The 23,840-nt window shown below is 47.2% G+C and overlaps 1 protein-coding gene across 2 annotated transcripts in view; it reads left to right on the forward strand.

Moving 5' to 3' along the window:
- The window catches only part of TBC1D1 (TBC1 domain family member 1), a 226,762-nt gene that overhangs the window by 132,161 nt on the left and 70,761 nt on the right, over window positions 1-23,840 (forward strand). The window contains exons 9-14 of one of the 2 annotated variants that reach the window (XM_080796164.1): window positions 3,100-3,228; window positions 4,880-4,966; window positions 8,334-8,614; window positions 10,510-10,671; window positions 11,485-11,604; window positions 12,548-12,687. In XM_080796164.1, coding sequence (XP_080652290.1) covers window positions 3,100-3,228; window positions 4,880-4,966; window positions 8,334-8,614; window positions 10,510-10,671; window positions 11,485-11,604; window positions 12,548-12,687 — 919 coding nt within the window. The remainder of the gene's footprint in view (window positions 1-3,099; window positions 3,229-4,879; window positions 4,967-8,333; window positions 8,615-10,509; window positions 10,672-11,484; window positions 11,605-12,547; window positions 12,688-23,840) is intronic. The other variant, XM_080796165.1, reaches the window with a different exon arrangement.

Genomic DNA, 23,840 nt, shown 5'->3' on the forward strand with positions numbered 1-23,840 from the left:
CAACGTGATACAATTAGCTGTAGTTCACAGTCGTGTTTGGAAATTTGCATCCTGTAAGTTTCACAGATCTGGAGTGTCCTACTTGTTGAGTTTTGAGATCTTCATACATTTGGGTGGCCCAGGCCCCATCAAGACAGAGAACGTCCTCTTTCACCCCAGAGTGTACCCCCATACCTCTGCTGGTCCTCACCACCCCTCCTGCAGGCAACCACGGTTTTGATTCTTTATATCATAGATTAATCTTGCCTGTTCTAGAACTTCTGCAGACGGAATCAGAGAGTCTGTGCTCGCTCAGCTCTGGCTTCTTTCACGTAGCCTGTTCGTGTCCTTATCTATGCTGTTGCATGGATGAGTTGTTTGTTCCTTTTTGTTCCATGGGCTGGCCCCACAATTTCTCCCATCGTCCTTGGGGTGGACACCTTGGCTACTTGCCGGTGCTCATGGTTACGAATAAGGCTGCTGGTGGGTGCACTGTGGCGCCATGGGATGGTGGATTCTGACTGAGAACGTCAGTGTAGCCGCAGAATTGAAAACTTGGCTCCAGACTGTCATGCACAGAGTTCCCCCATGCGTTGCTGGCTGGGCAGTGTGACGACTGGGGTGCAAATCACTCTAGCTCCCCAAATTGGAAACTTATTGAAGAACCAGCATCATCTTTGAAGGAGAAACGTCTAGATGCTTATTTTAAAATAAACAAGGAATATACTTTCTAAACATGAATTATTTTCTAATTATATTAGAATTGTAGACCTGGAGAAGCATCTTGTTAGGTGGGAGAGGAGAGCAGAAGGAGCTTGAACTCAGTGTACATTCTCATGGCCTGATTTCGAAAAAGAAGTGCAGTTTTTCTTGTATATACTTTCTGCTGTGTGCTACTGGTCTTCTAGCCAGTGTTTTCTTTATATATCCAAAGAGTCCATTCACAATGCTTCTACTTTATGGAAACTTGTGTGGGGTTTGAAAGCAAGTCCACGATTTCTTAACTTTGTGGGAGAACTGGCAGTGGGCGAGTCCTGGGCAGGCCCCTGAGGGCCCTGTGTGGGTCCCAGTGGCAATGAGGAAGGCACCTGCCCGTGGTGCCTGCTGTGGCCGGCACTTAGTCGGTGTCTGCTGTGTAAGTCTGTTGCTTTGGGTACGTGTTTCCCACAGGCCTGCCTGATGATCATTGCTCACTCACTCCTCCTTCAGCAAGCCAAGTGCAAAGTGTCCAGAGCAGGCTCAGTATACTCTGTGAAAACACATAGATAAATGACGGTCTCCCTCAAAGGAATTTCTAAGCAGGTTGTCATTCTCTTAATGCGTGTTCTAGTTCTCACAGAAGTAAAACTCTGATGACCACATGAAGCCAAAAGGTAGATCTTATCAGGGCTTTTTCTTTCTCTTTTTTGCCTTGAAAAATGTGTGACATTCATTGATGAATTAAGATTTCATCATTTCAAAGAAGATATGATATCTTTAACCACCAAATAGCTAAACAAAATAAAAAATGCATAGTCACATAGGAATCAGGGGAAGACAAAAGACCACGTTTACCCATCAAATGGACAGAAATGGAAAAGTCTGACCATGCCATGTAGAGGTGAACTGCGACTATGAATTAGTATCATTTAGGGGAGAAAAACTTGACAATATCTGGTCCATGTGAAGACACACAGACCTGGTGACCCGGCAAGGCCATTTCTAATTATTTGCCTTGCAGAAACTTTCACATGTGTGCTAAGGAGCTATGTTTGGGAGAGATTAGCACAGTCGCCTTTATAAAAGCACAAAGGAATCCGTATTTAAGCACAGGAACATAAATTACATTGTCATACAGTGAACTACTGCACTCTAATTAAAGTGAGTGAATCAAAGAACATTTGTCAACATAGACGAATCTCAAAAACTACATTGAAAGACACAAGGTAGTTATGGGAGGGTATTACAGGGTAATCGGTTCATTTAAAGTTTCAGCTACATGTAGACCATCACGTGTTTTACGGATACATACACGTATGTGACGGTACCCAGTACGAGTTGATGAACACCACATTCAGGAGCAGGGCTGTTTATGCGGCTGGAAAACGGAAGGTGGTTCCAGGAGGCATCAAAGAAGTCTGCACCGTGTTCCGTTAAACATGGGCAACAGTAGCTAAGACATGTTTCTCTGCGGCTCCCCAGCTCTGTGGCCCTGGACAGGTCTTCACCCACCATCCCTCAGCTCCTCCACCTGCAGACTGAGGACACGGGGAGCTTTCCTCACAGGCCGCTTCTGAGCTTCAGATGAACCAACACACATTAAAGCCCCAAGAACATACCCGACGCTCAGTGGACGTCAGCAGTCGTGACTCTTAGCTGCTGTCCGGGGCTCCTCGCTGCTCTCAACTCGTGCATGTGCGCTTGGCCAGAGCTGGGGGGCGGGGGTGCAGATGCATGTGTTGTCTTGGTCAGTGAGGGGGGCAAGCGTGGTTGCAGGGGGAAGGGGTGACGGAAGCCTTCGGTGGGGGAGAGGCAGAAGTGGAGAAGACAGAGCTCCACAGAAAGCAACAAAGGGATTGGCTTAGGGTTATGGAGTAGATTCTTCAGGTGATTAATTTAATCTGTTCCAACCTCTGAAATTCCCCCAAATGCAAGTTGTCCTCTGCTTGGCAGAGCTAACGCTATCCACCTGGGCACCAGCAGCTCTGCTCAGAGCTTTACACGGTAAATTACCTGTTTCCTCTCGCAACAAGGCGTTTGGATTAGGTCCTGAGGCGGGTCTGAATTGACAGAGGAAGGACCTAAGGCGAGGAGAGAGGAAGTAACTTGTCCAGGGCCAGTTAGTGAGTGACATGGCTCTAATGCTGACCACAGAGCCCAAGCTCTCGAGCTTGGTTAATGGAGTAGTTTCCAAGCACAATTCCTTGTTTTGTTTGGAGCGGACAGAGCAACACTTTGAAGCAAACTGTTTCCTGGACTTGGAGCCAGGCCTTCGAGGAGCAGGTGAGAGGAGGTCACAGGGCCAGAATAGTGGCCTGGGGTCAAAAAGATGTATCCTAGCGATCGTTCCTTTGAGAAGGAAGAAAGGAAGCCAGCAAGCCGTGAGTGACTGACTTAACTTTTCATTGTTTCACTTTTTAGACCTCCCAGATCGCAGCAGAGAACATTGGAAGTGAGTTACCTCCGAGTGCCACTCGATTTAGGCTAGATATGCTGAAAAACAAAGCAAAGAGATCTCTAACAGAGTCTTTAGAAAGTATTTTATCCCGGGTAAGTAGCATAATTTCTCCTAATCTAAGTTAAAATCGCTTTTTAAGAGAACATAAGATTCAGTTCTTTGCCTTAAAAAAAAAAAAATTTCCTTTGAAGAAATCTCTGCGCTCACCATGGGGCTCACCCTCACGACCCTGAGAGCAGGAGTCATGTGCTCTCCCAGTGGGGCCGGCCAGGCACCCTCATTTCTTTGCTTCTGTGCCGTCAGTATTTGTTGTAAAGTACAGAAGCGTAAAAACCTTTTTAATGTCTTCTCTGTCTTAGAGCAAGGTTACCCACACTTGAGTTTTTAACTTGGCTTAGGTTAAAAGAAATTTTCTTACATAGCCTGGTATTTTTGTTTCCCAAAAGGATGTTACTCATTGGCCAGTCTCTGTGAAGAGCACAGATTAGATGTAGTAAAGCATGAGTCCCCTTGTCCCTAAGTGCCACCAAGCACAGCTTCAAAAGCCATTCACCGTCAGCCATGGCTGGCATGTGTCTAGGCCTATCTGCAGCGGGCCAGTGAACTGTGGCGCTCAGGTCAAGTGCTTCCCACCTCCTGTTTTTATAAAGTTTTGGAGACACGGCTATATGCATTCATTTGCCTGTATTCTTAGTTTGCTTTTGTGCAGAGCTGAGTAGTTGCCACAGAGAGTATGGGCCCCAGAGCCTGGGAGATTTAGTATCTCGCCCTTCACAGGCATGTTTGCAGACTGCATTCTGCAGGAAGAGTGAAGGAAATATAGGTTTCCTTAGGAAACCGATCTGGGAGCTCCCTAAGAAATTTCGTGCTCTGTGCTCCCCACCACAGTGGGTGGAGATGACCTTTGATGGCATGCCTAAGAAATCAGAGCTTGATTTTCTTTGAAAGTTTCACATCTTTCTGGAGCTTGAAATATCTTACAGGGTATGTTTGTTTTTATTGTTGTTGGTTTTTTAAAAAAAATTTCATGATATATTCCATTTGAACCATGCTTAATTTTGTTCTAGTTGAATTTTATTTTGTTTGAAGGTGTTTCTCAGAATTTTGCAACATCCTTAGAGATAATTGGCAGCAGTCCGTGTACAAAACCAGGTGGCCACCTTTGAGAGCTCCTGAGTGGATAGAATGTCTGAGTGTCCTGTTGCTGGTGGGCGGTGACAGCTTGGGACTCGGGAGAGAGGTGTTGAGCCTGCCTGCTTTAGCACTGCTTTTCTTCAGAGACAGATTGTCTCTTCTTCCTGCCCGTCATCCCTGCCGAATGACTCATCTGCATGGTGTTCAGGAACATTTAGGTGGTTGCGCTATTAAAAAAAACAAAACAAACAAATGTTGATTATCTTTTTTTTTTTTAAGGATTTTATTTATTTGAGAAAGAGAGAGTGAGAGAGAACATGAGAGGGGAGAACGTCAGAGGGAGAAGCAGACTCCCCGCAGAGCCGGGAGCCCGATGCGGGACTCGATCCCGGGACTCTGGGATCATGACCTGAGCCGAGAGCAGTGGCTTAACCCACTGAGCCACCCAGGCACCCAGACATGTGGATTATCTTAATGCATATATGTGCTCCGCAGCTTTTCTCAGTAGATGCATTTTTCCCGAGACTGTTTAAATAGACCAAGCTGCTTCTAGCTGACGCCTTTGCAGCAGCCTAAGGGATCCTAACTTGACTGCTTTCCTTTCTGTAGGGCAGCAAAGCCAGAGGCCTCCAGGAACCCTCCGCCAGTCTGGATCTGGACAGCTCCGCGTCTAGCACTTTAAAGAACACGAGCAAAGTAAGCACATTTCCCTTTCTGTGACCTCTGACGGAGTCAGCAGATGGGTCGTGCTCATCTGCTACCCACACAGCCTACAAAAGGACCCCAGGGAGCCCCATGTTGTTCGTCATGACAAGTTTGGTGCCTGAGAATCCTTGGCGCAGGGGGAGGGTCTTGCAATTCTGTGACTGAAAAGTCTCACGTCACAAAGCAGTGGTCCTTCCATAAGCAAAGAAACGCGGTCACAGTTTGAGATCCCTGAGAGCCTGGGAGGTCGTTTATCACAAAACAGCTAATGGGCTTCTTGGCCAGTACGAAAAATAATTGAAATTGGGAAAACCTCCAAAGTGGGTTTGTGAATTGCATGAAGTTTGCAGCCTGAATACTTTGACCCTTCGGCTGGCTCTACGATTGTGATTAAATATTACTGATCTTGTGAATCAGACAACTAAGCTTCGCCCCTTGGGTCTCTCCCCAAGCACAGCTTCGTGGTAACGAGCAAGCCAGCGGTTCTCTTCGGTGACAAACCTGTGTCCATGTCCTTGTTTCTTGCTTTCTAGACATTTAAGCAGCCTCAACTTTTTTTAACCACCAGGAAGTGAGTTTGGGGTTTGTGCTGGGGGGGGCCCAGCTTTCCTGCTGCTACCAAAGCCACTTCAGATGCAACAGAGACGGAGGCTGTGGGGAGCTGTCTCCTGACCACACAGTTCCGAAGTTCTCCTGAGTTTCCTCCTGGACATGTGGCTTCCAGAGCGCTTAGACCATGGCCAACAGTGAGAAACTCATTTAACACTGTGACACGTTCACACACACACACACACACACACACACGTACACACTCACGTCCAGAATTAAAATTGTCCCAAACAGTATTTACCATAAATAGCCTGTGACACACACTGTTCTCTTTGGTTCTTTTTAATATTAAAAATGTTCGTGGCGGACCAACAAGATTGTTCCTACCACCTGCAGTCGATCCCTTGAGATACACTGCCTTGGAAGGGGCTATTTAAGTTCTCAGGCCTACTGTTAATGGGGTTCCAGTGAAAATCCAGCCTCTGGCTCAGAAGGCTGGGGGCGGGGCAGGGGGGCTGGAATGCCGCATTTGTGAAAAGCTCCAGGGTGGCGTGGGTGCTCCGGGTTTGTGGACTGTCTCTGGGGGGGCAAGGCTCTAGATACCAGTCCTCTGAAAAGGATTTTCTGTGTTAAAATCTAGTGGGATGGAGTGTCATCTGACCTCTGTCCACCATATATTGGTTCTACCGTACAGTTTACTTCACATTTGGAAACAGTTTATGGTTTAACAGATGAATGGGACAAAGCCCCTGTCCTCAGGAGCTCACCTGGGAAGTGACATTCCAGTGACAGCAGCATCAGAGTATGGAAGGAGCCCTGAGAGTTAGACTAAGAGATGGCGGGAATGTAGCCGTCCCAGGAACCAAGGGGAAGGGTGGTTATTTTGGATCAGTGGAACCAGAGAAATGGGGGCAATGGTGCTTTTGAATTAAATTGTAAAGGCTACGCATTGCACCCATGGGAGTGGATAGGGAAGAGGCTTTCCAGATCTTTGCAAATAAAGATACTGTGAAGAAGTTCGTGTCACTCAAGTGACTTTTCCAGGAAGTCTTACCGCTTGTTTTGTATTCTTCTCCGAAGCACAGATCTAGGAAAATACACGAAGCTTGAATTTGTATAATCTTAAGAGAAGTGCAACTTTCAGAAGCCACCTGCTTGTATTGTGCGTGGGAGTATCTTTTTTTTTTTTTAAGATTTTATTTATTTATATTTCAGAGAGATCACAAGTAGGCAGAGAGGCAGGCAGAGAGAGGGGGAAACGGGCTCCCCACTGAGCAGAGAGCCCGACTTGGGGCTCCATCGCAGCCCCCTGAGATCATGACCTGAGCCGAAGGCAGAGGCTTTTCCACTGAAGCCACCCAGACACCCCTTTATGTGTACTTCTTTACACATCTTTTTTTTTATCCTGAGATTGAGAAACTGTTGTAAAAATAAGCTATTTTACATAATTGGATCTCTACCAGTAAATTGATCATCTAATTGTTGAGGAACATCCAAGTGGCCCTTTTAGGTGTAAGATTAAGGATTAACTCCTTCATATAATTTGGAAGGAAGTTAGTAAGAGTTGAGATGAACAAGTTTGCATAATGGAAATTGTTTGCTGTGATGTACTGTCTTAGACAAAATTTTAAATCCTTAAAAGGTCTTTGGAACTACAGAGTCTTGAAGAATGAAAAATTTCAGCTATATTTAAAGGTAACTAATATTTTGTAGTATGTTGGGAATTAAATTTTCCTAATTCCTACAAAATTAAATGTATGTAATCTCTCCCTTCAATAAACATATATTTCTAAAAATTAAAATCCTTAATACATATCATCTGAAAGGCATTCAACCATATAGCAAATGAACAGATAGAATTTAGATTCTTCAGTCCATCACTAGATGCATTCATTTCGTTTTACTCTTTCCATGTTGATTTACTTATTCCCTCTAGCAGGTTCATCAGGGCAAGCTATTGCACCTTAGCCCTGCCCCCTATTTTATATGGTCTTTGATTGGAGAAAAATATATTGGCCACCAACCATGTCCTGGGCACAGTGCTAAGCATAGAATTGCCCGAGTACTAGTTCATCTCTTCGAAAAAGCGTACATCTCGAAAAACTGTGGTATTACTGTCATGCTTCTCAGCGAATGTTGGGGTTACCCCTCAGTAGCTTCATTGAGTACCTGATACAGTAACTTATATTTGTATAACATTTTACAGTGCACTTTCACTTGGATTACCTTGCCGAATTCTTGAAACCCCGTGAGATAAATTTTCTCTCTTCCCTTGTACAGTTGAGAAAATTGGGATACAGAAAGAAGTTAAACAATTGGCCCTGAGTTCTGGCAATAAGTGTCTAAAGGGAGATTCTTCATTTTCTAAGAATAATATAGGATATAGTTTTTAGCTTCAGGATCACCAAGTTAAATTTCAGCATTAGATCAAAGTCAGAGAGCCTTAAGAATGTGGCGAGAACATGTGTGAACGCACTTGGCAGAGATAAAGAACGTCTTAATTGGTGTGAACGGTGCAGACAAGTTCTGCGGGTTCAAAGCACTGTAGAGCTTTTACAGGGAGAAGGGGCTGTGCGCGGCTTACCTACAATAGCTCCGTCCTCCCCCTGGGCTGTGGGCAGGTTTCCCCCTCTGGCCAGCAGCCCAGCGTTTGGTCTCTAAGCAGGCACTTACTGGGCCTTCATGTCCTTGGATTGTCGGTGGCCTCTAGATGGCATTATGATCAGATGTGCTTACGCATCAGAATGTTTTCCTGCCCCTGGGTGGAGATTCCCGGGATACGCCTGACCTGCTGTCCCTCTACCGCCAGGAGCCGTCTGGGTGTGAGAGAGAGGCCTTGCCCGCCCCCGAGAGCTCCTTCAGGCTCCTCGGCTCCTCGGAGGACCTGTCCAGTGACCCGGAGAGCCACCCCGCAGAAGAGCCCGCCCCTTTGTCACCCCGGCAGAGCTTCCGAAGGCGCGCCAACACCCTGAGCCACTTGCCTGTGGAGTGCCAGGAGCCTCCGGAACCGGCTCAGGGGTCTCCGGGGGTCTCCCAAAGGAAACTTCTGAGGTACCACTCCGTGAGCACAGAGACACCTCGGGACCGGAAGTAAGATTTGTTTACAAATGCGACTCTGTTGTATACATAGCTGGGGCACGTCCGTTAGCCCCCGGTTATGGGCAGCCCAGGTATCGTGGGGTGACAGACTTGAGAACTTGACAGTTCTCGAGTTACGGTCTACCGAGGGCTCACAAGCTAACACTCGAAGGTGAGTTCTTCTCCTCCCGTAGGAACTCTGTTGACATAAGAGGTTTGTTACTTGTCCAGGAGCCGGTACGAGCATCAGGAGGAAGCCGGTGGGAAGTGGCCCTCAAAGGAGTTAGGAATCCTGCGGACAGTGTGCGAGGTGGGCGTGCTGGAACCTAGCTGCCGGCTTTGGGGCCAGGTGGCAGAGGGGCGAGCTGCTGAGTCCTCCTTGGCAGACCCGGGACCCTTCTCTGCTGGGACGGAGATGCAGCATCCTGTCCCCAGCGGAGCGCGAGTGGCGACCTGGCTGCCTCTGCTGCCTGCATGGCCCAGGGTCCCGGGGCTGGCTCGGTCCTGAGCTGTTGTGACCCGGGCACATCTGCTTCTCTGGGTAACCAAACCGGCATGAATGCTGCCTGAAATTTCCTGCAGTGTGAGAATTCTGGAGTCTGCTATCCTGGATTTACTTATTTTAATAATTTGGCTCGAATGAGCAGTTGGAATTTCCTGGTTGTAGAGATGGGTAATCTGCAGGGGAGCAGAAGATCTCCTGGCTCTTTCTGGGGTCCCTTGGCAATTAACTGGACCCTAAGCAGTCACGGAGTTACCCTTAAAAATAACTTCAAAAATCTTTTAAAATCCCTCAGTGTATAAATATATGGGCCACACCTGTGTAGAGTTGCTGTCTTCCCGGGACTGACATGTGTCGGGGGGGTCGTGCACGGATCACGCAGAGTCTGGATGGAGGTTTTGGCCAGGTTTTGAGTGAAGAAATGAAACCACCTGTAGAACATAGCAGAGCCTCTCCTCTGGTTTCCAGTCAGCCATGGAAAATAATTATGATGGTTTTCAAGAATTCGGCTGCATAACTATGATCCCAAGGCAGGACGCACGCCGGGAGCTAGTGTTTAATATATGACCTCTCAGAGGCAACAGTGTAAGGCGTTATGGGGTTCTTGCTGTGTTCTTCAAACCCTGCATACCCATGCTGCTTTTCCACCTCTCTGCCATGTCCCCAGCCCTCTGTTTCACTAGCGTTTTCTGTGATCGTGGATGCACTCCTGTCTAGAGATTCCCAGTTCTCTTGCTCGGCCCGCAGTTTCATACAAGCGGAGGTGGTAGGAAAGGGGTATTCCTGACGGTACATTTCCCTTCTCGCCAAGAGTGCAGCTTCCTAATGGACCTTGCTGGACAGGGGAGGGCAGAGGAGGGTGAAAAGATGACCATCTCCCTCCCTCCCTCCCTAGCATACCTGTTTTGCTTTTTGCTTCCTTATGAACTCTTTCCTCATTTATGCACAAGAAATAAAACCTTGAGTTCAAGGCAGGTCATTGTTCACTTTAAAGAAAAATGCATTTTAAAAACTATGGATTTTGTTTTGCTTTCCTTTGCTTTTGGTTTAAGTAAAAAACAAAAAGAAATTGCTGTCAGTTTCCAAAAAGCGAAGGGAGGAAAAAGCACTATTGGGTGCGTACACGTGTGAAAAATGGTCAAGAATCACTTTCCACCCTACTCTTTTTTTTTTTTTTTTTTTTTTAAATGAAAACTACCTTTGCCAATGAGACAGTGGATACAGAAGAGAAGTGAAGAGCCATCCTCTGACCCATGACAGCTGCTGTTGAAATAAGTGGATGGCAGCCTAGCCTGCTCTGGCCTGTTTCCTCTGCATCCCCAGTCTGCGTCCCCCCCTTGGGGGCCCCCTTGGCTCCCCTCCTCTTCCCGCTAATCGCCCTGCCTTCTCTCTAATTGCTATTTAGTGTGAATCATCCAGCTGTGGGCGAGTCTAAAAGTTGCTCAGGTCAGCCTTCAGCTCCTGCTCCTCCGCCTCGTCTTAATCCCTCCGCCTCCTCGCCCAATTTTTTTAAGTACCTAAAACATAGCTCAAGTGGAGAAGCAAGTGGGAATGCCGTGCCGAAGAGGTGAGCACACTCACGCGGCAAGTTCAGTGTCGTTTGTCTTCCTGGGAAGTTTGCACAGAGAGGATGTGCTGCATGGCGGGGAGAACCCAGGGCCACCGTTTGGGGGTGTGTGTGTGTGTGTGTGTGTGTGTGTGTTCTTGTCTGATTTTGGTTTTACTATTTTCAGTCTATCATCTGAACTGACTTGATTTACTATTAATTTTACTATCGATTAATCACTCTTGCCAGATCTTCATGTCAAGCCGTTTCGTACATACTTATTTTCACATACCTCTGCCCATTGTATGCACGTGCGTACGCACACACGCACACACAGTTTAACAAGAACTGTGTTAGATCTTATACACTGTGATTTGTGCCAAATCAGAAATGTCCTCATGAATTTAGGAAAATTATTTTTTCTAGTTTGAAAGGAAAAGTCATTTTGGAAGATGGACTGATTTTTTTGTTAGGTTTTTATTTTTTTCTGGTGAGAATGCTTAACATGAGATCTACACCCTTAACACACCATTAAAGTGCATAGCACAGTCTTGCTAACTATGGGCACAGTGTCGCACAGCCAATGTCTGGAGCTTGTTATGCTGCACGACTGAATGGACTGATGTTTTTGAATTAGCTCATTGACTCCATTCATTTAAAATAGAATTTTATTGACTGAATGCAGAAGTTAAATCTCATTTATAAACTTTTTAATTTCTGACTTGGTTTAATTTTTTTCTTAGAATAAGAACTAAAGTGTTTATTTTAAAGCTTATATTTTATACTTTTTGTGTTTGTATTTCTTTATTCTAAACTCTCTTCTCAAACTCTCAGCATCTCCTACCGTAATGCCCTGCGGAAAAAACTTCATTCTTCTTCCTCTGTGCCAAATTTTCTAAAATTTCTGGCTCCTGTAGATGAAAATAACACCTCTGACTTTATGAATACGAAAAGGTAGGGTTTAATTTAGACATATCAAGCCTGAGTAGAAGTGTTGAATTGTTGATATATGCAGGGATTTTTCAGCTATTTTTTTTGACACTCAAAAAATCATTTTAGCTAAATTGATTCCTATCTTCTTTCTTATACTTTCCTATTGAATGTAGTCCTTTCGTTCCCCAGGTTTGACTAGGAGTAGTTTATTAATGTGTTTTCAGAAGATTCAAGAAAGTCTTAAGCAGTTCTCTAAGTGATAATAGTGTTTCTGGAGAGTGAGCATATGGTTCTGGTAAATTAGTCAGGATGTCTGACCTGTAAGCCAAGGTGATCCATAGTTGTGGGTGTGTACGCGGGTGTAAGTTTCATGGGCTTTCCTAAGTCCTGCGAATAGGAAGAAGAATCACTAATTAGATTATATTTATGATATGTGTTGATAAATATACTTTGTTTTGTAGTTTAAAAAATACAGTTGTTAAAATAGTTGTCATCAAGCAAATGACTGCGTAATTATTGCCTTGAAGGTTCTGTGTAATCTAACTATTTTCATTTTTGCGGCCGTCTGTGGAGATGCAGACCTATGCCGAGAAAATACTCCCACACTTGGGTTGGGGGAGATGGAGGCCCTGCTGCCAGCGCCCCCTTTAGACAGTTCCTCTTTCCTGAAGTGGGGCCAGGAAAGGTCCAGCTGGAAGCTAGTGATCTGTGGAACCTATTTCTTAGTATCTTTTACAAAAGGTCATGCAACCTTGTGATCTCGTGAAAAGCGTCCTATAAGAAAGCAGTCCCTTAGTAGTGTTGACTCACTGTGGGCTTGATTCACCTTTCAGGATTATCTGATTATGTTCTCTTATACAAAGATGATTTATAAGGTAGTGTTTTGTTTAAAAACAAAAGGTCAAGCTAAAATACCTGATTACATCTCCCCATCACTCATGAGTCCGTCATTTTGTGCTTTCAGGGACTTTGACTCCAAAGCTAACCACCTTGGCGATGGCAGCAGGACCCCCGTGAAGACACGGAGACACTCGTGGAGGCAGCAGATTTTCCTCCGAGTGGCCACCCCACAGAAAGCCTGCGACTCTCCCAGCAGATACGAAGGTACTGTACGCTCCGGAGATGACCCTGTGAGATTCTGGCATGAGGAACAGCAGTGTTAGGTGAAGGAAAAGATGAAATGAGATTTCAGGTCAATTCACCCCTGATTTTAAAGCTCCCTAGGTAAGAAGCTTAAATGACCAGAGAGATCCCCAAACTCCAGGGATGCGTGTAAGAGAACCCAGCAGCCTTTGGCGCCTCGAGTGAAAGATGGTGCCTTTGCCGAGCTGTTGGGACCTCTCCCCCACGTGTGTGTGGGAATGCGCAGGGGATCCTTCCCTTCTCGCTCGCTCCCAAGCCTGGCTACCTACCCCTGCGATCTGAGTGTGGGTTTGCTCTCCACCTCAGTGTAGTGGGCTTGTGGAGGGCGCCCGGGTCCCAGCGCTCTGGTTACGCCTGTCACATCCCCTGCTGTGTCTGCTGCTGGCCCTCGGTGTGCTGTCACAGGAGGACCATCTTGTGCCCTCGCAGCCTGCTTTGTCTCCCAGATACAGATTATGCTCTCAGGTCTTGTCTTTGGGCCTTCCTGTGTGGAGTCACAATGTAAAAAATGAGTTTGGATGTAGTTCTAAACTTAAGTTCGTCTCTGCCCAGTGATAACCTAAATTTTCAGCAACAAGTATTTCTTTTCCCTAATGCTCTTTAATCAGAAAGCATTTTTTTTTTTTTTTTTGTAAGGAAAAGCAAAGCAGGGCGCCTGGGTGGCTCAGTTGGTTACGCGTCTGCCTTCAGCTCAGGCTTTGATCCCAGGGTCTTGGAATCGAGCCCCATGTTGTGCTCCTTGCTCAGCAGGGAGTCTGCTTCTCCCTCTGCCCCTCCACCCTGCTCGTGATCTCTCTGTCTCTTTTTCTCTCTCTCTACACACACACACACTCTCTCTCTCAAATACAATCTAAAAAAGCAAAAGCAAGGCAACATAGTAGACCTCTCAAAGATTCCTTGAGTTCCTCTGGTTGTGTGTAGCACAGACTCATTCTTGTTCCCTGGCATACTTCTGGGCAGGAGTTAAGCAGCAGCTCAGATGACCCCGAGACTTTGCAGAGTAGGTTTGGTGTGGCTGCCCCACATGGGGGACTCCTACACCCTCCTTGCGCTCCTCACCCTCTGCCCATTTCCTGCTTCTCTCTTTCTCCCTCTCCTTTCCACTCCCTCGCCCAGAGTTCTTAATATTTAATTTAAAAAATGCTTTCCCTGCCAAATTAAACAAGAGCCTGGTTTGGGCTCAACTAGCTTTGCAATATAAATCATATAACCTTATTTACCTTGAGCTGTAAAATGGTTATAGTGAACGTTGGCTCTTCTTATCTCATGAAATTACATTAAATTATGAATGCAAAAGTACTTTGGAAACCTAAGACATATCAAATGTAAAGACATATCAAATGTAAAGACATATTTTTGTTGACCATTATTGAGGCCGGAGTGCTGGTGTTAAGCTTCCCCAGCAGGAAGGAGTAAGTAAAGGAACGCTAGAAAGACTGGGTTTATAAATGCAGTGAGATTTTTTTTTTTTAAAGTCATAAATTGAGTTATTTCAGTGTGTATCAGTTTAGAAAGTTAAGTTTTAAAGATTTCATTTTCACTTTTGTAGATCGTGTGGAAATGTCCAACAGTCCGATTGTGTGACCCAGTTCCTTCCTTCCTAAACTTCTGAGCCCAGGGGGTCTGCTGGGCTGGTGGCTGTGGGAAACTCTGGGCTTGTCAAGTGCATAGCCTGGGAGGCTATATCCCTTGTGGGAGCTCTGACGGCCGAGGAAGTGCGGTGAGCTCTGCGGGCCCTACCACAGGGCTGCTCTCTGCCTGAGTGGGGAAGTGTGGCGAGTGCCCGGATGGACGCTGGTGTCTCCCATTTGGCCTCTGAGGGACTGGAGTCAGAAGGTTAGTCAGTGCTGGCATGTTTGCCTCTCTGGAGGACCCCAAGATAAAGTGGGCGAGCAGAATGCACTGTGGGTCCATGCGGAGAACGTGACCTTGTGTGACCCAGGGGGTAGAAGCACCAGGGCTGTAATGTGTGTCCCCCTTCTCTTTTTGGAGGCTTCTGTTTTTAGTTGGTTTAGTCTGGAAATACCATAAGAAGTGGATGTTTAACCCCAAGCGGCATTCTTATTTATGGTGTTTGCAGTCGACAGGGTTCCTTGGTGAATTCCGGACTAGCCAACACTGTTGGGCCAGAGTTTGCAGTGAGTAAGTTGGGATGATGCATCGTTTCCCCAGAGGCCAGAGCACTGAGCAGATCACCCCCAGACCCCAAAACCTGGGCTGCGCGGTCTCTCCAGACAGAGAACAGAACACTGGGTATTTCTCATCCCCTCACTGGAATGGTACTGGAGTGCTGTCAGTCCACCGGGCAGGGCCCCAGGAGTCACTTGTTTGTGTATTGATAGAAAGCAGAGAGCTGGCCTCCTCGGTGTCAGAGGGTCTGGGGAGCCATGAAGGTGAACTTAGGGAAGGAATTTAGAGCTCATTTAGAAACCTCTTCTGAAGGCTGGAGCCAGAGCGGCTGTGTTTAAATCGCAGCTTTCCCCCTTAGGAGCCTTGAACTGGAACAAGCTGTTGAAACGTCTCCCCTGTGATAGAGGGTTCATTATGCCGATTGCCATACTGAGTGAAATAAGGACGCATGATATTTCCGCTGACATTTTATTTCAAAGCTTTCAGAATTCATAGATTAGAAAAAAAAATCCGTGAGGCCAAAGTTTTCAATGTGCAGAAAGGTCCTTCTGGATCTCGGGGCCACTCCTGCTCCTGCCTGAGCCCCTCCACAGGGGGGCGCCTTTCTGCCGCCTGGAGCCCCTCAGGGGAGCTGCCGAGCTCAGTAGCAGGGATTTGATTCCCCTTACTGCCAGCGGGAGTGGGAGTGGGAGCTGGATGGCTGTGCCTCCCTCTTCCCCTTCCCCTGCCTTAGTGGAGAGGCCAGCCTGCTGCTGAGGGCTCCTCCTCCTAGGTCCTGGTGGTACCCTGTTAGCAGGTGGGGTGGGCAGAGAACAGGAAGGGACAGGAGGGAGGCCCAGGAGGGGGAGCCAAGCTGTGACTTGTGGCAGAAACGAGAATAGCAGCAACACCAGAAGTGGGGTTTAGAGTAGAGCTACCCTACGACCCAGCAATGGCACTACTGGGTACTTACCCTAAAGATACAAATGTAGTGATCCGCAGGGGCACGTGCACCTGAATGTTTATAGCAGCAGTGTCCACAATAGCCAAACTATGGAGAGAACCTAGATGTCCATCAGCAGATAAATGGATAAAGAAGATGTGGTGTCTATATACAGTGGAATATTATGCAGCCATCAAAAAACAAAGTCTTGCCATTTGCAATGATGTGGATGGAACTGGAGGGTATTATGCTAAGCAAAATAAGTCAATCAGAAAAAGGCAATTATCATATGATCTCTCTGATATGAGGAATTTGAGAGGTAGGGTGGGGGGTTGTAGGGGAAGGGAGGGAAAAAATGAAACAAGATGGGGTCAGGAGGGAGACAAACCGTAAGAGACCCTTAATCTCAGGAAACAAACTGAGGGTTGCTGGGGGGGTGGGTAGTGTTAAATTGGCTGGGTGATGGACATTGGGGAGGGTATGTGCTATGGTGAGTGCTGTGAAATGTGTAAGACTGATGATTCACAGACCTGTACCCCTGGGGCAAATAATACATTATATGTTAATAAAGAAAAGAAGTGGGGTTTCGAGGTTTAAAAGTAGTGCCCCAGTATTGCAGTGACCATACCTCACGGGCACTGTAGAGACTGATGTGTGGTGATGTATGAAATGTATTTAAATGTGCAGCAGTAATGGGTTTGAAACCCTTGGTGCACTGGTTGAGTGTATAGTAAGGGCTGTGGGTGACTGTGGGAAGCAGCCTGTCCCATTTTAGAACAGCTTTCAATTTTCCAGCGAATCTCTTAGATTGAACCAGATTCTGCTCCCTGTCATTTCATCCCTTGGTGCCACTCTGTTCTGTGTCTGAAGCCACACAATATGCCTCCACTTCCCGTCGTTCAGGTGGCAGGAGGTCATGGAAACCATGACTTCCTCTAAAGCGCCTCCCCAGCCGAACTGCCCTCACCCTCCTGCGGGTCACTGTCGACTCCCCTCCGGTCCAGGTCTTGTCCTCCGAGCATAGTGTCCCCAGCTGCAGGGCCGGGCACCCACATAGCGCGATGCTGTCCCTGGCCTTCTGGTATACCTCCTCCTTCCACTGACTGTTTCCTTCGTGTGGTTTTGCCTTCCTAATCTGTTTCTGCTTTAAGTCATGACCTCACATTCCTGTCTCTGACTGTAGCTTGTCCTTTGGAGCATTCATTGCTATTTAAAAGTCAGACTGATTTCTAGGTGCCCTCAAAAAGGTTTTCATTTTTTACAAAAATGAAGCTCTTTGCCCACACACCTTGTCCTTGGGAAGTGCTAGAGCACTGGCCAGTCCTTTGGGGTGGTTCCGAAGCTTGATACTGATGAGCAGTACGTTGCGGAGAGTAGAGAGCAGTGTGAAGTTGACCAGGCACATCTCTGCCTTTACATATTGAACACAGCAGGGCTCCGGGCAGATGCAGCCCCTGCCCTGCCCAGCCCATAATTCTCACCGATTCTTCAGGCCCCAGCTACTGAGCTAGTGTGGGTTCTCCCCATCTCTTGCAGTGAGGTGTCCTGAGAGCCCCCTCCCACCATGCCGTGCTAGTGACATTGTGATACATCGCCCACCTGTTTTCTCTGATGGAGGCTTCTGCCGGGGTCCCTGGCTCCTGCCACACATGCCCTGAGGCCTTTGCATGGGCTGTTCTCTCTGTCTGGAATGCTGTTCTCATAAGCCGATTAACCTCCTCACCTGCCTCACATCATTGCTTAAAGTCACCTTTCCAAGGGGGCCCCTCCTGGCCACTCCATTTCAAATCCCACCCTCCTTCTCCTACTTCGAGATGTTCCTGGTCTCCTTCTCCTGACTTTTCCCCTAGCACTCCCTTCCTTGTAACACGCTGTAGGATTTACTTACTCATGATCTCTGTCATCAGCTTCTCTAATCTTTACACGCTTGATGACTTTTAAAGGAAGGCAAGTAAATTGCTCAGATTTTCACAAACTTAGTATATGCTCATTAGTGATTTCTTAACTCCCTCTCTCTTCCTCCTCTATGGGAACATGTTCTTATGCTCTTTATTTAGAATTAAATATTGAACGGGTTTTGGGGTTATAGTGTAGGTACTCTGTATGAGAGGGAGAGAGAGAATAAAAGCATTTAGGACTCTGAATTGGTATAATAATTACTTATGGCATTCTCTGTGGTGGGTGCTTTATAGGAATTCTTGAATTCCCTGTCAGCCTTAGGAAGGTTGGCATTTTTATGACACTCATTTCACAGATGAGGGAGCAGAGGCTTGAATTGACTTAAATCCGTTTCTCCAAACCTCAGAGCTAGTGGGCGACAGAGGCAGGCCTGGAGCTCACGGACCTGTGCCCTGAGGTTTGTGCTGTGACCCACACAGGAGCCCAGCTGAGATGCGAGGCACGGTGTGGTTCCTCTTCTGGAGTCCCATCCCAGAGGATGTTCCTGCCCGCGCCTGCCCTGAGCATTTATTCTGTCTGCGCACAGGTCTCCATGTCAGCTAGGCAGCCCCCTTCCCCCTCCGCCCCCGCCATTTCTGAGTATCTTAATGTGTGGACTCGCCTTTGGTCATCCGTCTACCCCTCCGTGTGCACATCGGGACTGGAGTGTGCAGGGGAGGGAGAGAGATTTCTCAGTGTCAGTCTGTGACTTTTCTCCCAAACCAGGCATCCTCAGCCTCTGCCTGTGTCTGGTCCCCATCTCAAGGGCACAGACATGCCACCTCCTTCCACTGTGCTCTGGGACCACTTGGCCCCACGCTGAAGTGTGTGTCCCTCACAGCTGGGACTCCTCCAGATTGTTTTAGCCAGACTGTCCCTGGCAGTGAGTGTGCCGCTGCAGGTGGCTCGAGGCCTCTGTTCCCGCCTTGCCCGGTGGGCTGGACCTGCGGGCAGGGCAGCCCAGGTGTTTGCCGCTGGCGGCCACAGGGAGCTCACTCTAGGGCTTAAGCACAGCGGGCAGGAAGTGTCCTTGCTAGGAACCCTGAATAGGGTTCAGATGCTCAGAGTGACTCCTTGTGACCATTTGGTATTTGGTATTTCTCTCCTGGTAGCGCACACTTAAGTTAGAAACCTTTTGGCCTTTTTTCAAGCTGAAAAAGTGAGGCCCCTATTCGAGCCGTCCCACCCATTTCATCCCACTATGTTAAATACTAATAAAACAAACCGCCAGTGATTTAAAAGCCATGGTGTTTGTGTTAGTGCTAAGGATATAAGTGAAGGAGAAATAGGATTTCCTGTAACTTTGGGGCCCTAATTTTTTTTTAACAGATGGGCTCAGACCTGGAGAGAAGGGTGTTAGCAAGCAGTGAGTGTGGCTCTAAGTGTAGTACAAGATGAGGAAAATACGAAGGCCTCGTGGACAGAGGTGGACAACAGAATCAGCTGGTCGTTTACTGGGGGGCGTTTACTCAGGGGCATGTGACTTTCTGTATACAAAAACTCTGTGAAATAATTTAGTTGGAAGAATCTCAATTTTGTGTTTTGGAGACCCATCCGAAGTAGGTAGGCAGTTAATTTCTATTTAGAAACGTACTCACATATGTCTAATAGGACCAGCACAAACACTCCCAAATCCCAGACTGTTTTACTTTTTTAACTCAACAGAGACCAATTGGCTTGTTGTAGGAATCCCTGCTTGACTTTAGCACAGTCTAGGTGGGATCGTTCCCATCCTGAACTTCGGAGGGGCTGGGCGGGTGTCCGCCAGCGCACTGAAAGGAAAGCAGTAAGTAGGGGAGTCCCCAGTTGGTACTCAAAGACTTGGCAAGCAGATGTTTTTGCAATAAAACAAACATAGTTAGATCATAAAATTGAATCCAAAAAGCTGCCCAATTGCTTAAATTTAAAGCAGGAGTCCTCAGTGGTGCTCTGAGTTTGTGGTGGCCACCTATGGCTACTGCCCCAGAAGCCCCAGGAAGATGAATTCTCTCTCCATCGTGTCTGGGTTCTTTGGGTGAGGAGTCTGTGGTGTGGGGTGCCGAGTGTGGGGACGGTCAGTGGAGTAAACTACGAACTACCCAGACGTGGTATCATGGAGGCGCCGTTCAGTCCGCCTCAGGGCGAAGCTCCTGAGAGTTGGGAGCGCTTGGGGCTGCATTTGTAGGGCACTGCTGAGTGCAGACGTCATTGTTCCGAGAGGGTGCCCATGCTGAAGTCTGGATGGCAGCCTTCTCATTTTTAGAGCTTTCCCACTGTTGATCCCACCATAGGCCTGCCCCAGAGGTGGAGCCGGGGGAGGTGGTCTCCTCCCGCAGACGAAGACGTGAAGGCATCTGTACATTGAGAGGTCGCCAATGTTCATGTCCTTGGAGTCCTCTGGGGAACCCGTGCAGAGGCAGGCTCTGGTCCGGTGGGTCCAGATGGTCTCCCTTTCTGACAGACGCCCCAGTGATGCCGATGGTGCTGGCCCAATCCGAGTAGCAGGAGCTTAAAACAAATGACCACGATCAATCCAGCCTGGACCTTCTGGACTCAGAGTGGGACTCCTGTGCCTCTTTCTGCCGTGACGCATCCCTGCGGATCCCCCAAGGGACCACCCACATGTCTCAGACCTCTAAGAAATCTGGGTCACCCGTGACTTTTTTTTTGAAGGCTGGTGCTTCTAGAGAAGGAAAGAGTTTTCTGGAGAAAATACAGTGATACACATGTGCTGGTAGCGATAAGAAAAATTTGATAATGTGCCAAATGAAACCAAACGCGTGGTGCTCTGCCTCTTTCCTGCCCCCTTATTTTCCAGGGAAGCTTTGCCTCTTGGGTGGCCCCCAGGGCACAGAGACTGTTCAAGTGTTTGTTTTCTTAGTGGGCTCTGACCCCATTGTCAGGCCTGCAGAATGTGGAAAGTCAACTCCTGACCAGGTACTTGTAGCAGAAACACTCCACAGTTTTGCCTCCAAGTGTATCATGCAGAAGATAAGTCTTTGTTGTTAAAGAAATAATTTTTTAGCTAACTCCGGACTCGGGGAAGGGGGGATATCCTTCTCTTTATGTCTGTGTGCCAAGGAACAATTTTAGTGGTAGTCTGATAGCTTTCCCTGAAGTGTTTCAGATTACATTGTGTATTGACAGATTCCACCAACAATAGAAGCTTTCAGGCTTTCTATGTCTTGTTTAAAATAGAAAAAAGAAAAACACATCTAATATAGATAAGATTTATTGATTTGAAACCCATAGTATAAGCAGAGAGTCCAGTGAAACTAACATGCAAAGGGTTTTGTAAGTATAGCTGTGTCTGATTTATGATCAGCTGAAGTCTGCTGGATGAGATACTAGATATAGACACTAATGGCAAAACTAAGGAATGTACTCGGAATCTTTGTGATGATTATATCATGCAACATGTAAAAACCGTTACAGAAATATGATCTGTGTTGTACATAGCCAAATTTTCAAGAATTTATATACCATTAGGAAATTTTAATGGATCACATAAGCAGAATGACTACAAGTAAAACTTCACTGAAAATAGAAGTAGCCTAGTGACATCGGTATGACCTTTTGTTTGATCCCCTGTTCTTGGCTTTCCCTGTGCTCCAGAGTCACCTGGGGATGTTTTAAAAATACAACCGCACCTGCCCCTCTGCATTCCGCCTCGCCACGTCAGTTGGGTGAGGATGGGGCCTGGGCATGAATTCTTTGAAAACACACACACACACACACACACACACACACCCCACCTCCCCCCCCCCCCCCCCCCCCCAGGATTCTGTTTGCTGTCCCAGTTGAGATTGCGGGTGGAGATGGCAGAGGGTGACCTGAGGCACCGTCACCACTTGGTGGCAGTGTTGTTCCCTGTGTCTTGATGGGCCTGCGTTCCTTCCAATCTCGGATAGCCCTTTTTTTCTCCTGTGATTTTGTTTTTGGTCCTGTTTTTGTTACAGTATGTATCTTCCTTGCTCATTTCCAGCTTATTTGAATGGAGAGAGCTACCTTCTGAAATTGACATGTTTTCTTTTTCTACTGGACTCTAGGAAGGGGGTAAAATAAGAAAGAAAAAATGGTCTCTGGTTGCCAGTCGCATGGTTTTTTAAAATTCTTCTTAATTTATTCTCCCTATACCTTTGCTTTCCTGCAGTGAGTAAAGACCAGGTTCAAGATTAAATATCATAAGCCAGAAATCTGATTGTTCATGGATTTCTGTAGTTTGAAGCTAGTAGATGTTTTCCCCCCTTTTATTGTGCTTCTTGGCCCATCATTACAGTCATTGGGAAGCCATGGTAAATGGCAAGATTTTTACCTTAGTTGGCTAATTTTGTGCATGATAACAATTGTTAGCATTGATTGAAATTTTCCTAATTAACCGTCCACATTTGAACACTCCATCCTTAATACTTTGTGCAAAGACTGAAGTTAAGGTTGTTGATGATACAAAGATACCATCTCAGCCTCCCCCACTTGGTAGGACGTCTGCAGGGGCAGAGGGCTGGAAGCCCTGTGATTTGAGGGCCTCAGTGTGAATCTCTGCTTCCAGCACTCTGGTTGACAAGGGAGTTCCTCCTTAGGGCTGATCTAACTCTGGAGCCTTTGAAGGTGTGCCCCAGGCTTAACAAGTAGATCTTGATTTGTCACCTTTGAACCTTGATTTGTCTGTGCTAGGGAGCCGTTGAAGTTTACCAAGCAAGGGGGATGGTAAGCAGTTTGAAAATATGTTTAGGGGCTAAAATCTGTAGATAGATTCGAACACGAAGCAGCCTCAAAAATCCGGGCAGGATTGTGGACAAGGCGTCCTGCACACAAAATTAGAAGAGGCGCTCACTTTCGGGGTCCTGTAAGAACCGACCCTGTGCTTACGCGGTCCTGAGAATGAGGATCTTCGACACTGCGCCTTGGGTGCCTGCTTCCCTCGTCGTCGTCCTGGCCCTCCTCACCGCTGTGCCCTTCTTCCCTACAGCCTGCTTATGTGACCTACAGCACTGCCAGGCAGGTTCGATTAGCTCTGAGGAAGGGTATGTTTTGTTTAAAAAAAGGACCTTTTTGAAATATAATTCATATATTTTACAACTTATCTATTTAAAGTGTATAATTAAAAAAAAAACACGTACAGTTGTTTTTAATCCCCATATTCATGGAGTTGTGCAATCATTAGCATAACCAAATTTTAAAACACTTTTGGCCCCCCAGAAGAAACCCCACACTTCCCCCACCTCCTTCAAGTCCGAGACAGCCGCTCCTCTGTTTGCTGTCTCTGCAGACTGCCTGCTCGGCCCCAGAAATGGAATCAGACACTACCTGGTCCTTTGTGGCTTTGTTCACTGAGCACGTTTGCAGGGTTCACCAGGTTGTGGGGTGTGTTAGTGCTTCATTCCTTTCTCTGGGCCGTTCACAGGCCGTTGTAAGGATGGGCCACATCCTGTTTATCCATCGGCAGGTTGACGGCCATTCTGGTTCTTCCCGCCCGTTGGCTGTTAGGAACAGCGCTGCTGTGAACATTCATGGACCTGTTTTTGTGTGGACGTATGTTAAGGAGGGGTTTTATGGGTGAGCCGGTGTGAACACACTCCTCTCGGGTCAGAATCACAGGTGACATTCGGATGGTTAGGCTTGTAGGCCTGTGGCGGGGGGTGGGGGTGGGCACGAGGTTTGGTCCCTAGGACCAGGCTTCCCTGCTGGCTGGCCTTGTGTGCCTGCCTTCTGCTTCAGGCTGAGTGGGGTGGGGAGGGGACAGGGGACTCTGGTGTTGCCCCCAGGAGCACCTGGGAAGGCAAGGGGTGCAGGGCCCCCATAGCTCTCCCAATCCCAGGGAGGCCATCAGAGGGCTACAGGTTAGTGGTATTGGCCCAAGATGACATTTCCTTTAGCTCTTCTCAAACCGAGTGTACTAAAAGATGTACTTGGAAGATTCATGGAGACACATGTTGCTGTTCCTAGTTCTGATGTTTGTGGTTCTGGAGATTGAATTCTTGGGAGAGCCCGAGAATTTGCATTTCTTACAGCTTCCCAGGTGACGCTGGTGTTGCAGGTTTGTAGCAAGGGCACATCCCATCCTGATTTAAACTCCAACCAAAAAAGCCCTCAGTGGTCATTAGTGAGACGAACAACGGACTGAAATTCAGAAATGCGTTCTATG

The sequence above is a fragment of the Martes martes genome (assembly GCF_963455335.1).
Source record: "Martes martes genome assembly, chromosome: 2".
NCBI classification, from domain to species: Eukaryota; Metazoa; Chordata; class Mammalia; order Carnivora; family Mustelidae; genus Martes; species Martes martes.